Below are 15626 nucleotides of genomic sequence, written 5' to 3' on the forward strand. Positions count from 1 at the left end.
AGGTGTAGTTAAAATCAGATTATTAAGCCCACTGGTAATAGGGGGAAAACTATGAAAATATTTGTGTTTTCCCTTAAATTTACGACCCGATGGATGTAAAATTTATGATGTTTATGGTTAGGTTTGCTTCATAGATAAATGTTATCGAAGTACAGTTTTTTACGAGAGCCAGTAAGCTTTACTAAACCTTAGTCGTCATTTTTCACACCCCCTTCTCACAGACCCACGGAACCCTTCTAATTTTTATAAAAATTGTCCGAAATATCGTCCCTGGTGGAAAATGATACTTCTAATTTTTGCCCCCACCAAAATGATCAAATAAACCATGATGCTTTTTTCCCCGCCGTCCCCACTGAAGTTGTGTTTCATTTTAATGACGACCTCTGTTTTGGAGGCCGTCTTCGTTTTGGGGGCCATATACTGTAGCCGATTGGCGCTCTGCTACTATGGGAGAAAAAGCAATAAAAGTAGTTGCAATTAACTTGATGAAAAATTTCAACGTATTTTGAATCAAAACGTTGACAGTCGCATTGATTCCCCTATTGAAAAAAATGATCGTTGTTCATATTACCTTATCAGCCCTTTTTACACCGGCCCTTATTACGCCACGAGCCCAAAAATAACGCCAATAAGGGCCGGTGTAAAGAGGGCCGATAAGATAGTAAAGGTTTGGAGATTTTGTTGAAAAACCCCTACATTTGGCTGCATTTAAACCCCTACATTTGGCTGCTGCAACAAGAAATCTATCAGCAATGACGTATAAAATATTGAAATCGCTGCTCTAAACTTGAATGAGTTATAAGTAGTATTATAGCACATATGAAAGCGTTTTTTAAGAAGAATAAAAGAAAATTCAACCCGTGAACTTTCGAACAATTTAATGTTATATTATCAGATATTATAAAAATTATGATAAATTTGGTTACTACGTAGACGAAATCTCTAGAATTAGGCTATACGAGCCCTTTTGGATAAGTCTTTGTGTTCTTATAAAAACTCATAAATTTTCAAAAAATATAAAAAAATTCCAGTGAAATGAGCTTGCCTTGATTCGATAATGAAGAAAGCCGATTTGAAAAGAATTTCAATGCAACTTTAATGACAGAGAAAAAGAAGTTAACAGTCCATTTAATTTTTATTACGTCCAGATTTTGACTGGGATCGGATCAAAACCTAAGAATACCGTAAGAATATTTCAGGATTATTTTCCATAAAAAGTTAAGAATATCCATAATGAATTTAAAAAACATTGAAAAAACACCATTATTATTATTATGATGTATACAAGCTCACAGGCCCGAGGTGGACCTCTACGAACCGATTTCTAATTACAATATTAATATGTCAAGTATCTTAGTTGGTGTTTTTCCCACGCTTTGTTTAGGCTTTCTTTAAACAATTTGATTGAGGTCGACTCGATGACAAATGTGTTTTCAAGACGCATGAATTTGTTTTGAAAATTATTCTATTTGATTAATATTTCCCTTTTTGCTGAGCTCCCAGCCTTTGATTAAAAAATTGATTAGAAATCAGTAATTAAAACAAGTATTATAAGGAATCATATGTACACCCTATGTCTTGATTATTCGATTAAATCTGACCAAGGATCTATTTTTTTATGCTAATTTTTGCGTCTTTATTCATCTATTTAAATATCAAGCAAGCCTAGTAAAAAAAACTCCCCATTTGGAGCAGTAGTAATTGCTTACATAATGTTCGTATTCTGAAACCCGTAAAGTAATTTCAATACATATTTATTTTGGCTAGTTGTTCGATATATTTGATTTCATTTCGAAACATATTTTTAAGTCAATGGTAGCGGTCAACTGAAAAACATTAAACACAAAATGAGAATTTGTCCTCGCTTTTTGGTGTTTTTACTGCTTTTAAACCAGCAATGTGTTGGTTTCTTGATTCGGAACATTGGTATATTTTCCATGTGTCTAGGAAAGTCAAACAGAACTTCGTCTCATCACGTAGCTGAGTCGTTGAAAAATACTTATTTTGATGCTGAGAAAAGTTTTATATGGAGCTTATACACTGGAGAACAACCACCATATTTGCTGACTAAGCATATCGAGTTTGATGTCTTTGACGTTTGTGAGGGTATGGCTGAATTAAAGAAAGTCGTGATTGATCTATTGTTAAGTAAAAAGTACCAACTTCAAGAAGGTGGTCACCAATCTGTACATCACTCCTCCATTATGGCTGTTTTCTCATATTTACCAAATAAAATGAACACACTGCTAAGAGATGTGATGTATGAACAAGTTGTGTATGATATTAGCCTGATTTCCGAACAACTCGAGCTATCACAGACTGATCTGGACCTTGAAAGTGATGTTCAACTTTTATCCGATGTGATTAGTTATTTTCAATGGGAAGATTTGACGTTGCTTTATATCGGGATCGTTGGAGAGGAACACCCTTATCATCCTTACTTTGTGAAAACATTGGAAACTTTTAAAACGTTTAAACTTTGTGTCAGCCATTATGAGATTTCACCGTATGAAATTGACAAGTTTATCACTAAGAAATGGCTTCAAAATATGAGAGGCTCAGCTATAATTCTCTTTGGCGTAGACAAGTATCTGACCGTCGCATTGGACTTTTTTGGATATTTTTACCAAGAAATCAAATTTCCTTTACTTGTCCTTGATGCTGAGAATTTCGATGCTTATTATAAAGCAACTTTCATCAAAATCTTTGATCACCTGCGCCATGACATTCGTGGTGATTATCTTGGAGTTCGAAAGAGACTTCCGGTTGATGTACAAGCCCGTATACAAGCGTACCCGAATCATATCAATCACAAATTGACTTTGATTTTATGGAATTTTTATTCAACTCTTTCTCGCTTGAGACGTTATCGTAATAGACTAAAATCCGATTATCGTGATTTCTTCCGAATTCGAATCCGAATGAGGGAATTATACCAATCAGGAATTATACAAGGAAAGACTATTATTAAAATTAAACATGATGTCTACGATCGACGATTTGCTGTAGATATTGATTCACAGGATCGATATCAAGATCATGCAGATATCCAAAACTCTTCTTGTCCGATTTTAAATTGTCCTCCAGGGCTTTACAAAAACTATCAGAATGTTTCAAACCAGTTTACTTGGTTATGTAAACCGTGCCCATCAAACACTATCAAACCGGATTACGGAAATACCGCATGCACAAAATGTACCGGGCTTCTTAGTATTGATAACGGAAATCGTACCAAATGTATCGATCCCTACTCGAATATATCTCCTGTTGCTTTAGCTTCCTCAGAGTTCATTTTTCTAATAACGTTCTGCGCGCTTGGCTTCATTTTCTCGTCCTTTAACCTCTTTATTTTCACTGTGAAACGAAACTCTCCCATCGTTAAGCTTTCAGACTACAACGTGTCAATTATACATAATATATTGTCATGTTGGATTTTTACTACCGTTTTATTGGCTTTCTTCGCTAAACCACAACTTGTAATATGTCGAATAAAACCTCTCATCATAACCATCCTATATACCATCAATATTGGTATTGTCTTTATCAAATCACAAAAAATCCTGCAAGCATTTTCAAGTCGAGTGAAAATCACAGCGGGAGAAGCTCGAAAGACCATTGTTCTTCAAATTTTCACCGTCTTCATTTTCGTTGTTATCATGAATACAATTTTTGCTGTGACTGCCTTCCATAAACACATCAGACTCGTATTTCAAGAGAACGCAGAAACGTTACATCGTACTCATTTCTGCAACACATCATCTCATATGACTATCGTCATAGCAACCTTAACATTCATACAACTCATGTGTTCAATACAAGCATTCAGAGCGCGCAAACTCTCTTCAATCATGAACGACAGTTTAGTCCTAGTTTACACCACATTCAGCATAACCATCATTTTCGGCGTGAGTTTTGTGATCGTCTATTTTCAAAAACACATTGATAAAGATCTATTCCAGTATACAGCGATTGTCTTGAACACTTTTGTAATTAATTCACTATTATACGGGCTGAAATGCATTCGAATGTTATCATATCCCAAACAAAACACAACTGAATATTTCAGAGAACAACGTGCAAGGAACGTTGCTAATAGATTCGGCAACTGATAAGAAAAGTTAAGCTAAAAAGCTGATGCCCCAAGCCGTTGGATGTACAATTTTCGAATCACTAGTCGATGAATCTTATTGTGACATTTATTCATATATTAAATTTGGTGAATCGACATTTATCGAAAAGAGAGCAATCATAGTTGTTAGTTGTTCGATTTTCAAATTTTATTTATACAAACATGAATATTTTGCAATAAAATTAATAAATATTACACTTTAAAATTCCAACCTGACTTGATTCCCTTAAATCTAATTCCATAATCTCTCGACACACGGCAGACTGGTTTGATAAAATTGTTCGTTGGAAAGATAACTTGAAGCACAATTCAAAATTTTCAAATTGAGTTACCATTACATACTGGTTGTCGAGATATTGATTAAAGTTACTTTGATAATTACTCTCGGGTACCTAATAGCCGTCCCCCCCCCGCTAATTAATTTTTCGAAAATTTTCCACACAGGACATTCTTATTCCAACCCCCCCCCCGCTTATTAATTTTTGGGAAAATGTTTTTGAAAGTTCCCTTTTTTGTCTTAATTCTGCTGTATTAGCCTCCTTTTCAAACATTTTCCACCCAGGACATTTTTATTCCAACCCCCCCCCCGCTTATTAAATTTTGAGATTTTTTCCAACCCCCCTGCTTATTCCAACCCCCCGGCTATTAGGTACCCGAGAGTACATTAACAAAAAGAAGGTATCAGAGCTTTTTCGTTCGCACCAATGCATAGCTTGAAATGGTTACTAGAATAAATACTTCTCTATGTCTCTTAAATATGCTCATCGAAAACCATTATCAGCTCCGGCCTACAGCTTTATCGTCGGTGGTAGTGCATTATCAATGAAATTACATTTCTAGCTCCAAACACTAAGATCTACTCATCTTGATTTTACAAATACATACAGTGCTATTCAAGGTGCAGATGTTTCTACATCGTAAATCGGGTTTTTAAATCCCGCAGGATTGTTACCATTTCCCAAATGATCGACACCATTTTCTTTCGATGATTTACTAGCCCGTGATCGACTGCGACTCGAGTTTTCATTACCGCCAGTCTGGTGTTTTCGTTCTTGGACATGTTCTTGCCATTGTTCTGTGGTCTTCTTGATGACTTTTTGTTGTTGTTTTCGCCATCCTTTATGTTTGTAGTAAAGTACTTCCAGTATGACAATGACGATCCCAGCTCCAATGCCAGCTGCTACCATAATGAAGACACCTGCCAATGAAAATCACAAATTTCAACAGTCAGTCTTTGTAACTATTTCAGAAAATTAGCGACACCCCTTTCTTTCTCAGTGGGTTTTAGCCAGAGGTAGTCAAAACCAGTTGAAACGCCTTTTTTAATTATTATTTTGTATATGGAGGGTTTCTATGTTCGGTTACTTAATTTCCGACAATATGGAAGCAAACATTCGAATCTGTAGAGGCGATCCCTAACGCAAATCGAACGTTTTCTTCCATAATGGTGGAAGTTACGTAACTTAAGAAAACATGAAAAACCTCTACCGTTAGGAAAAAGTAAAAATCTTGACTGGTCGAAAAGAAGGAAGAATCTTACCCAACATATGCTGTAAACCAAGGGTAGTTGGTGAGTTCGAATCACTTTGGCAATTCCCAAAATCAATCCAAGTTGATTCCAATTCCTCCATTGCACCACTCTCATGAAAATGAAGGACAGCTAGCGATATTTCGTTACTCCAAGGTGAACCTTTCGGCATTCCGATTCCATATCCCGATCGCCCGAACAAATCCCCGACTGTGGAAACATCACAATTTTGAGATGTTTCGTGGAATAGGACAGGACTGTCCCAAATGAAAGCTTTCAATTCTCTAAAACATGAAGTCAGAATAGATTTAGAATTTTTTTTTCCCAAGCCGAAAGTTCAAGGAAATAATATTTTTAATGATTTCGATAATTTAGAAAAAATTAAAACGTGGTGAGTAGCTTTGCTTTTTCAGTTTCTCGAAAATCGTTATATACATTACTTAAATCAGGTCCGAATCAGGTATGAGGTCCAATAAAGGTCTACGTTTTTCTCATGCGTATTCGTTGCCCTCCTTTTCTCCCGAATATACGTCTCCCCCCCGCTTATTAATTTTCGAGAAAAAAAATTCGGAGCCCCCGGTCTTATTAGGACCCCCGGACCTTCCCTTTTTATTCGGACACCCCTACTATTCGGGGCCTGGGAGTATTAAGTGCAGTTGGCTCTTGCTGATTCGAACTCGAGCGGGGAATCTTATTTGTTCGACAGAGATTCAAATTATAGAGAATATTTTAAGAAGGTTTGGCCCTGACGGGAGCTGAGAATAAATTAATTTAACTATTACAAAATTTTCAAATTCAATTTACCCATTTTTGACTTTCTCGATTCCTTCTTGTTCAGTTTTGACATTATGCTTTTCCATAAAAGTGTACATGCTTGATAATTCCACTTGTCTCCGGAAGTATGCATCTACACTACTTTTCGCCACTGTTGCGTACTTGAACAAGTCCGATGGGTTTCGAAGCTAGATTGAAACAAAATCTTGTTTTAGAAAAGTCTACTGCATACAGTAAAAATATGACAGGCTCTTGTTTTAATTAAAGGGATTTCAACGAATAAGAAACGCTTACGAAATAAAACCTCGACGAAGAAATTTTCGCCGCTTCTCTCTTTTCTCACTTAAGGACTCTGACCATAGTGAATTTGTAATATTTGCCACTTACAAAATATGAATTTCTGCCTGATGTAGCGGAAAAAATTTTGACATGTTATACATTTTCTGTTAGACCAACTATAGGTGAGTCTGAAAATTTATAAATCGCAATGAAAAAATTTGATGAAGAAGAAAAAGAAGACTTTTGCGAAGAACACTATTTCAACTTTGAAGAGCTTAGTTTCGGCGACGAAAAAACATTTTGAAAAGATTTTTGCGGTAGATGGTGTATCTTTTATAGAATTAACATTAGTTTTTCGGAAAATTTTTCTAAAAGCTTATTTGCTTCGAAATCTTGAAAATAGTGCTTTTTGACCAATTTTTCATCCCAATTTTTCATAGAAAAACAACCGTAACTTTTGATGCATTAATTTAGAAAACTTTTCCGAAAAATTCAAAACAGTTTAATTCTTTGCGGCCAGTTCGAAAAAACTTCGAAACAAAAAGGTTAATTACCCATTAAAACTTAGCTTAAAACTTTTATAAAAGAAGGTAATGCAACATATTATTAACGTCTTTTTAAAGTTCATAACGTCATTTTTGCAATTAAGTTTTTAATTACTTTTAAGGGATTAGATTAAAAAGCAATTTATAAAGGCAATTTTTTGTTAAAAGTGTTAAAGAATCTAAAACGTAGCTTTTATGTTCAGATACTAAAATCAATTTTCCGACTATGGTCATAGCCCTTAAAGGTTTTATTTTTACATAAGTGTTCCCGTTTCATATCAGACACATATTTCATATAAGGGCAGTGTCTGCCTATTGTTATACTATGCTGATATAAGCAAAAATGTTTTTCTTTTCCCCTTTCTAGCCAACTTGCTCTACATCCTTGTCATACCAATGTGAAAAAGCTTGTAATACGCAGGTTGCAAAATTAAAGTCTGAAGACAAATCACGCTTTTTTATGCGTTTTTTTAATTTCTATGTGCTCGTTACATGACATTTATTTCTGATTGGATCAAATTCAGTTATCAGCTGCAAGTTGTAGAGCACCTAACATGGGAATAAAATCACATGAACTTTTTCGAGTAATCACATGTTTTGAAACACTGATATAATTTTGCAACCCGTGTATTAAAATTGATGAGTAAGCAAACGATATCACTCTTTCGAGAAACAAAACATTTAATGTTTGAACTTCTCATTTACCGCCGAATGAATTTCCCATCCCCCTCGAAGATCATCTTAAAGCAAGAAAATGTGCAATTTATTTTGAAACATAATCGATATGAAACTTTTGAGTGTTGAGAAACGTTTAATCCTACAGAACTTCCTTTATGGTTTGGGAAACATTGATTTTTGAAATATGAATGAGAGCTCTCGCGTGTGTTTTGATGGATATGGGTTATATACATAGTTTTAGATTTACAATATGATGAAATCCAAGTACCAAGTTTTGATTTAATGATTGTTTTTTGTTTTTCATTGCACGTTTTTTGTTCCTCTATGTGGGAAATTTTCAGTATCTTTCAGCTACTAATCAATTTATCTTTGCAAGGAAGGTAAAGTTTTGGTCGTAACTGAAGACCAGTCGCTACTCAGTGTATGATTTTTATAAATTCCTATCATAAGAAAACAGAATGAAGAAAACGATAAATCTGGCAAAAGTCAAATTAATCATACAAACGACTTACATTTGGGTCATCGACGCCAGTAACAACGGGTTTGGGCCGGTCCAAGACCAAGAAAGCCGCCAGATTTGCAGTATAACTTGCAACGATGATCATAGCAAAACCTGCCCAGACCATTCCCAAAACACGTGCACTGAAACTTCTTGGAGTCCCTTTTGTTTAAAAAAAAATTATCACATCAAACAGTAAAATTCCCTGTCACTTGAAACCAGTTCGCATAACATAAACATAATGGAAGTTCAGGCTTGTCTTAAGATTTCTTGAGCATACTCAATTTATATTGTCGTAAATGCGCCTTTAGAAAGAAAAGTCAAAAGGAAGAAAATAACCTTACCTTCTCCGATACCACTGTTCAAAAGAACACCCCAAGAAAACCACATTGCACTTGATAAGTTTAACGCTGTTTCTTCTTTATTCGATTGAGCCAATCGGTAACGTCCAAAAGGGCTGAACCGATCCAAAAGGTACAAGATGACAGCCACCACATGTACAGAGAGAAGAACTAGAAGCCATAATTCAGGTTTAAATGGTCGAAGGAAAGAAGACAAATCACTTTTATTTGTATTTTTCTTCACCAAAATGGTGATACCTGAGTTAGAAGAAAAACAAAAATCATTATTGTTGTGGTCCGAATAGGGGCTCCGCTAAATACAATGTATTTGAAAAACAAACTCCTTCGCTCTAATTAACACCGTAATTAAATTTGATTGCTATATTTCTTATAGCAAGTTAAATAGTATTAAATTTACAGTTTTGTATCAATATTGGTCAATTTTAGTGCTATTTTATGGGAATGTTGTGCAAAACACGGGAGAAAATTTTCCTTTATGTAAATTTTGAGGGGAGGGGGTCAAATTTCTTGAAGAGATTTTTCCAGACAAGATTACCGGTAGAATACTTTCTACAATCGGGTTTTTTGTTCAGTTTCTGTGGAAGGCATTTATACAGTGGAGTTTTCATAACTCGAATCTGCATGTGAGAAGTTCATCCACACATTTACACGAGTAAAGGAAATTTCGAGTTATGAAGATATTGGTTTATAAAGCACTGTTAACTGGAAAAATTGTTCGAGTTAAGGAGATTTTCGAGTTATAGAGGTTCGAGTTATAGAGGTTTGAGTTAAAGAGACTCTAACACCCAACTAAGTTGATCTGTTGAAGATCCTTTTCAATTTTCATATCCGCGAAATGTTTTAGGAAGAGAGTCATCAACTTCCTCGACAAATAAACGTCTAGAAAATCCATCATCCTACCAGGAGATTACGAGAATCACAAATACGAGAATCAGTTTTTAAATCTCGCTTTGTCTTTTTTCTTAATCTTTGATTTACTTTGTGTTACGAAATCTGAATTAGCGATGAAGTTCTTGAAATCCCCCAATCTTTAGATTCAATCAAAAGAAGGGAATCTCTGTTAGTAGAGTTTATTGATAGAAAAGTACTGTTTCTTTAAATAAAGTGCCGGGCGCTATTCAAATGCTCAAGAAATTAGGTAAGCCGCACCGTTTAGTAGAGAGTGGTGACGCTGTGTTTAAGGTTTTTATTCAATTTTCAAAATGGCGCTCTTGTTTACCCTTTTAAATGCCAATGACGAGTATATTGGACATGGGCTATATAGGAGGGCGAAGCCTCTAGCGAATTGATTTGAAGTTTTACCACTGGACATCATTCCGTCATTCAGTCAGGTCCGGTTCAGTCAAAATATTTTTAAAGGAATAAATTAAACGGGGAGGGGTATTTTCAATAATTAATAATAAACAGGGAGACGTTTATTCGGAACCCTTAAAGTATAGAAAGTATATAAAGAAGAGAACAGATAACATTTCGGACATTTACCTTGGTATTTGAAGGGTTTGGAGAATTCAATATATTGAGCACGTTCGTTATTGATAGTGAGTGAGGTGACGATGAGGTCGGCTTTCCCTTCAATGACTTCGCCAATCAATCCATTCCATCGTTTGATGTTACTTCCGTTCACCTAAGACAGGGTGCTTGCAATTTATATTGAATTTGAACAATGAAACTATAGTGACAAACGCACCCTGGCTATTTTGGGTACTACCGTATGAAACATTAGTCAGGAATATCATGAATACCCGAATTGCATCATGGGTTGAGGCCTTGCACTGGCACGATCATATGTTGAACGGTGAAAAAGAATGCAGCTATTATATCTTGATTTTTCCCGACATGTTTCAGATTCGGTCTGTTCTCAAGGGAATGATCACTGGCACGATCATGGATCATGGTATACTTTAAGACAACCCTCTTGTAGTAGTGTTAGGTTGTCCCACTGAGACAGGGGTTCGCTTTCTAAAATGCATTAAACATTTTGAATGAAGAGAAAACTATATTATGCAATCTATTGGCGTTGTCGTGACAACAAACGAAACTAACCCGTTGTAAGGAACCAAAGTTTCCATCTTCCACCAAATGCAAGTCATAAGTGAAATTTACTTTCTCCGCAAGCTTCACTAACAAGTCCATGCAAAACCCTAAAGAAACAAAAAAAGAAGGAAATGAAATAATTGGAACAGTGCTAACCGCATCCCATGATAATTTCATCTTACCCCAATATGGACTTTTTTTTTTTTCAATGCCAGTAATACTCGAAAGCACAATAGCACACGACATGCGAAATTTTCAGAAAAACGTGAAAACTCCGAAACTTGTCTTTTAAAGAGGAAAACTTAGATGGGGAAAGAGACGAAATTCCCGGTGAAATTTTTTTAGCTTCAAAGTGGTTGTAGCAAAGATTTTCACCAAAGTGACGAAGGTTTAAATCACGAAAATTTTACTACAGTATATGGCCCCTAAAACGGAGCTTTTGCTTATTAATGAGCCATATTAGTACTTTAAAACCTGGGCAAGCTTCAGATTCTATCCTCAGACATTTCTCTCGAGTCAGAAAAAAGAAAAACACTAAAATTTCATTTTTAACATGGCTAACTTTTTTTTTCTTTCAAAAGACCAAAAGTTTTACCGCCGACTAAGACTTCATCTTTAAGATATTTTCCGAAGGTCTGGATTCCGTTATTTTGCCCTTTATCGTTAATCTTGAACTAAAAGTCTACTAGAAACAAACCTTTGCAGCAATGGTCTCTTGTATTTGGGAATTTACTGGAAGGTCCAGTGCATGGAAGATGTTTTTGCGTTCGACCATTTTCACCATCCAGTTCCGAACAATCACCAGATGCTGGTCTCTCCACAACGTAAACGAACGGTTTGCTTTCCACTGTTACAATCTAATGGAAAAACAAAACATTCCGTCTTTCTTCGAAAAAAACGCCCACTCTTTCAAACGCCCTTCTTCCCTCGAATAAACGCCCCAAATATTCTCAACACTTGATGTGTTTTAGGTTATCAGTATCAAATATTCTCAACATTTCAAACTTATACAGGGATAGGTATTTTGACACTTTCAAAAAGACAACTTTCTTTCGGGGTTTGGTACAAAGTAATAACTTTCTCGAAAGTCAATTAGTATTTTAGCTCTGCACATTATTAAACACATTATGAAAAGGATAGACCGAGGGTAAGAGAGGGAGATCTTAAACTTTAAAGTTAGGTTACATCGTCCACAGCTTATTAATATGTTAATTGAGTAATATACAATGTGCTATTTGTTCCCTACGCATTGGGAAGAGTTGATTGAAAACTCGAACTCATATTATGATGATCTAAAGTAGTCTGAATTTCGAAAACTCTCAAATTCATTTGCATCATAAAAGAGAAAGAACTCGGAAATTATCTAAATTTAAATAAGTACTCTCTTTTTGCTATAAAATTATACGGGAAATTCGGGCTGATGCTCATAACGCTTAGCAAAATTAGAATTTCATTTTCAGCCTCAAATTACACTTGGTCATAATTATGCTTACGAAAGTTTTTTCATAAATTCTAAGCTGATTTTCATCTTGACTTTGATCCCTACGACATTTTTTTTTCTAGAAGCATTTATAAGCATATGTATGCTCAGTTTTTGTTACCTAAACAATGACTCTATTGTTCAAGAACAATAGAATGCCAAGCATAATGCGAGCCTGTTATGTAGATGTAGGGGGGGGCTTATTTAAAAACACGTGATACTTTTATGGACCTACCTGGTTATGCATTTAACACATATATAATTGATATCTACGTGAGCATGACTGTTAAACAATCATTCAGAACACAAATAGTGACGATTTTTCAAATTAGTCGTTTGTTTCTTATAAAAAAACGTTTAGAAATATTCTTTCATATTCAAGACTTCGTGAGCATAAAAAACATCTATCTCATCAAAAAATTGAGTAATTTGGCTAAGAACATTGATGTATGTTTATTAATAGTGATTCTTATATACCGGGTGCACCAAAAAAAAAGTATACAACTTTGTCGAGATATTGTGAGCTTCAGAATTTAAATTTTTTGTTCATTATTTTTTTATCTCATAGAGGATACTCTAACTTGAATTTTAAGCTATCATACATTAGGTTTGAAAAGGTAATTCGAAAATTATTTCAAAAAAACTGACTTTTTTTTGATGTCGAAATTTCAAAAAATCATCAAAAACAGCGAGAAAACATTTCCCTTGGCACTTACCTTCTTTACACATAAAAATATCAAAAAATGCAACTGTGTTCATCAAAACTCGTTACGGAATTTAAGAATATGGTAAAACAAGCTATTCCCATGTGGAAAAATATTTTTGGTAAAGCTGAAAAACTTTTTTGGAAATCTCCAAGAGAGGTGTGGTGTGCTACGTGAGAAATTTTTTGAAAAAATGAATCGCCATTCCTCAACTAGTTGCTCAAAGAACTTGGGTCTGCATTGAGTTTGCTGGTGTTGGAAATATTCATGATGTGTAAATAAGATGGACAAACCGTTGGCAAAATATAAGATAGGAGAAAAAAGAATCAAAAAGACAATGAAATTGTGTTTTTGTCATTTTGTCTTATTTATAGCGTGATTGCTGTTTTTGATGATTTTTTTTAAATTTCGACATTAAAAAAAAGTCAGTTTTTTTGAAATAATTTTCGAATTACTTTTTCAAATTTAATGTATAATAGCTCAAAATTCAAGTTACAGCATCCTCTATACAATAAAAAAATAACGAACAAAAAATTTAAATCCTGAAGCTCACAATATCTCGACAAACCTGTATACTTTTTTTTGGTGCACCCGGTATAAAGATGCGATTTTTGAGCTGAAAAGTTCTTTTTTTACAAAAATCTGCTTGACCTATCTTTTACCTACTTTCATGCAAAAAATCAGAAAACCCTTTTTTTAGCCGTCTTTTGCCCAAATTTGCCCAAAAACATTTTTTTTCGAAAATCGGTCTCCGTCACATTTTGGCCACCACCATTTTGCACCTTTGTACCAAAAATCAAAAGATTCCTATGATTCAATCTCGAGAAAAGCTGGTAACGAACGGACGAACGGACAGAGGTTAATTTATAGGACCTCCACCCCACCTGGGTAGGTCCAAAAATATGTAGTCAAGAAGATAATTGTTCACATTCTTACTTTTAAAATATTTGTTGGCTAGCTCCCTGGCTCACTGGCCGGCAAAATAATTAATTTTCAAGTGCTTTTTCATAGCCAAATTCAATACGTTCGTAAACTATGCCAGCATGCCTTTTATTTAACTTATAATTCATTTATTATTTTAGATTTATAACAGGACCAAAGGTAATCTAGAAGCATAATCCTGTATAAATATTCAATAAAAACTAAAAAACTAAAAACTCACCCAATATCTTTTCTCGTAGTCCAATATTTTTGCATTGGATTTGACTTTGTCCAATAACTTATTATGATGAAGCGCCGTTTAACGTTAGTTAAACACTGCAATGGCTTCTTTGACGGTACCGCTCAGAAATATCTCATATAAAACACTAGGTAGAGCTACTATAGAGCTACTGTATTTCCCAAGCAACAGCCGGGCGAAGAAAAATATTCGGCTCGTTCTTCATTTATTAGGTCCTAGTTATTAAGGAGATAATAATTCGGCCAATTTTAATAAAATATTCGGCCATTTTTGCTGAAAGTAGGCCACAGTAGGTCACAGTAGAGAACTTCGTTTTCACTGTTGAAGTTTTCGACACTGCAACGACTTCAAAATTTCAAGAATCACGCAAGTTAAATTATGACGTCACCACTCTCAACCCCGATTAAAAATGGTGGATAATGCGTTGTTCAGGGATATATAAAGATCAGCGATTATTTTTCTGCGTAAAATAAAAAACAATTGTTGACTTACCCGTAAATGGTTTGAGATGAAGACACCAGTTGGTGCATCGGTTTGATTACCAGGCCATATGATATCTTTCAAGTCAACACTGACAGCCTCGTTTCCGTCCAGCACACCAACCTCTTTATTGAATTTCGTCCCATCTTTATTTTCGCGGACGTTAAGAAGTTCGTAAGCAGGTGTTTTGCGATCGCCGTAAGGATCAAAAGTTACGGTACCGGTGGATCCTTGAACAGTTGTGTTGACCAAAGCCCTGTAAAGAGATGTTTAAGGGAGCATTTTGATTGTCAAATTGTTATACGAGCTTTTGTCTAATTTCACTCAATAGTTAAAGAAAACATATTTTCGGTTAGGTAGAAAAGACACCAACAGTAAAAAGGATTATATTTGTCGAGATTCAAAATACCTTATTAGATCTCTCAAGTATCGTTCAAGGCAGTAACAAGTTGCCATCGAAAGTAACAAAGGTGAAATTCACCGCCCCTGTGTCACCCCAATGTTTTCAATAGACATTTCCATCACCACTGTGGGAAAAAGTTCCACCAGGGCTGTAAGACAGGGGTGTAATTGACGAGAACTCATTTGGGCGAACTTACTCATAAAGATCATCTCCGGTGGTCCATTTACCAGACGGTTCATCACAAGAGTTTGGTGGAGGATCATTCAATTGGTGAGTTCGTTGTAATCGACCAATCGCATTCGCCGTCACCATCAACGCGTCTCTTAAATGTCCTTCCATCTTCTCTTCATCTTTCAAACGCAATGACAGCAAACCTAGTTGTGAAAACCCGAACATAAGTCTAAGATTAAACTTTCAAAAACAACGTAGCGAACAACGCTTGCCCCCTCAGATTATCCGCCTCGAACCCTTTAATCATATTTTACAGGGTGTCAGAAATAAGTTGCCTTCTTTAATGTAGAATTATTCTAATTCTACAAAGTTTTAAAGAT

The 15626-nt window shown here is 35.2% G+C and overlaps 2 protein-coding genes across 2 annotated transcripts in view; one reads left to right on the forward strand and one right to left on the reverse strand.

Moving 5' to 3' along the window:
* Nucleotides 1–1847: 1847 nt before the first annotated feature.
* Nucleotides 1848–4109, forward strand: LOC136797583 (uncharacterized). Its single transcript, XM_067054174.1, has one exon. It carries the CDS (start codon nt 1848–1850, stop codon nt 4107–4109), a length of 2262 nt encoding a protein of 753 aa, XP_066910275.1.
* A 621-nt stretch (nt 4110–4730) lies between these two features.
* The window catches only part of LOC136798404 (glutamate receptor ionotropic, NMDA 1-like), a 40836-nt gene continuing 29940 nt past the window's right edge, over nt 4731–15626 (reverse strand). Inside the window, exons 5-14 of the mRNA XM_067055014.1 lie at nt 15272–15449; nt 14685–14928; nt 11526–11685; nt 10838–10935; nt 10277–10418; nt 8777–9031; nt 8446–8594; nt 6462–6619; nt 5670–5941; nt 4731–5327 (exon numbers count right to left, since the gene is read on the reverse strand). Of these exons, the coding sequence (XP_066911115.1) occupies nt 5023–5327; nt 5670–5941; nt 6462–6619; nt 8446–8594; nt 8777–9031; nt 10277–10418; nt 10838–10935; nt 11526–11685; nt 14685–14928; nt 15272–15449 (1961 nt within the window). The 3' untranslated portion in view covers nt 4731–5022. The remainder of the gene's footprint in view (nt 5328–5669; nt 5942–6461; nt 6620–8445; nt 8595–8776; nt 9032–10276; nt 10419–10837; nt 10936–11525; nt 11686–14684; nt 14929–15271; nt 15450–15626) is intronic.

The sequence above is a fragment of the Clytia hemisphaerica genome, unplaced genomic scaffold, assembly GCF_902728285.1.
Source record: "Clytia hemisphaerica strain Z4C2 unplaced genomic scaffold, Clytia hemisphaerica genome assembly, whole genome shotgun sequence".
NCBI lineage: Eukaryota > Metazoa > Cnidaria > Hydrozoa > Leptothecata > Clytiidae > Clytia > Clytia hemisphaerica.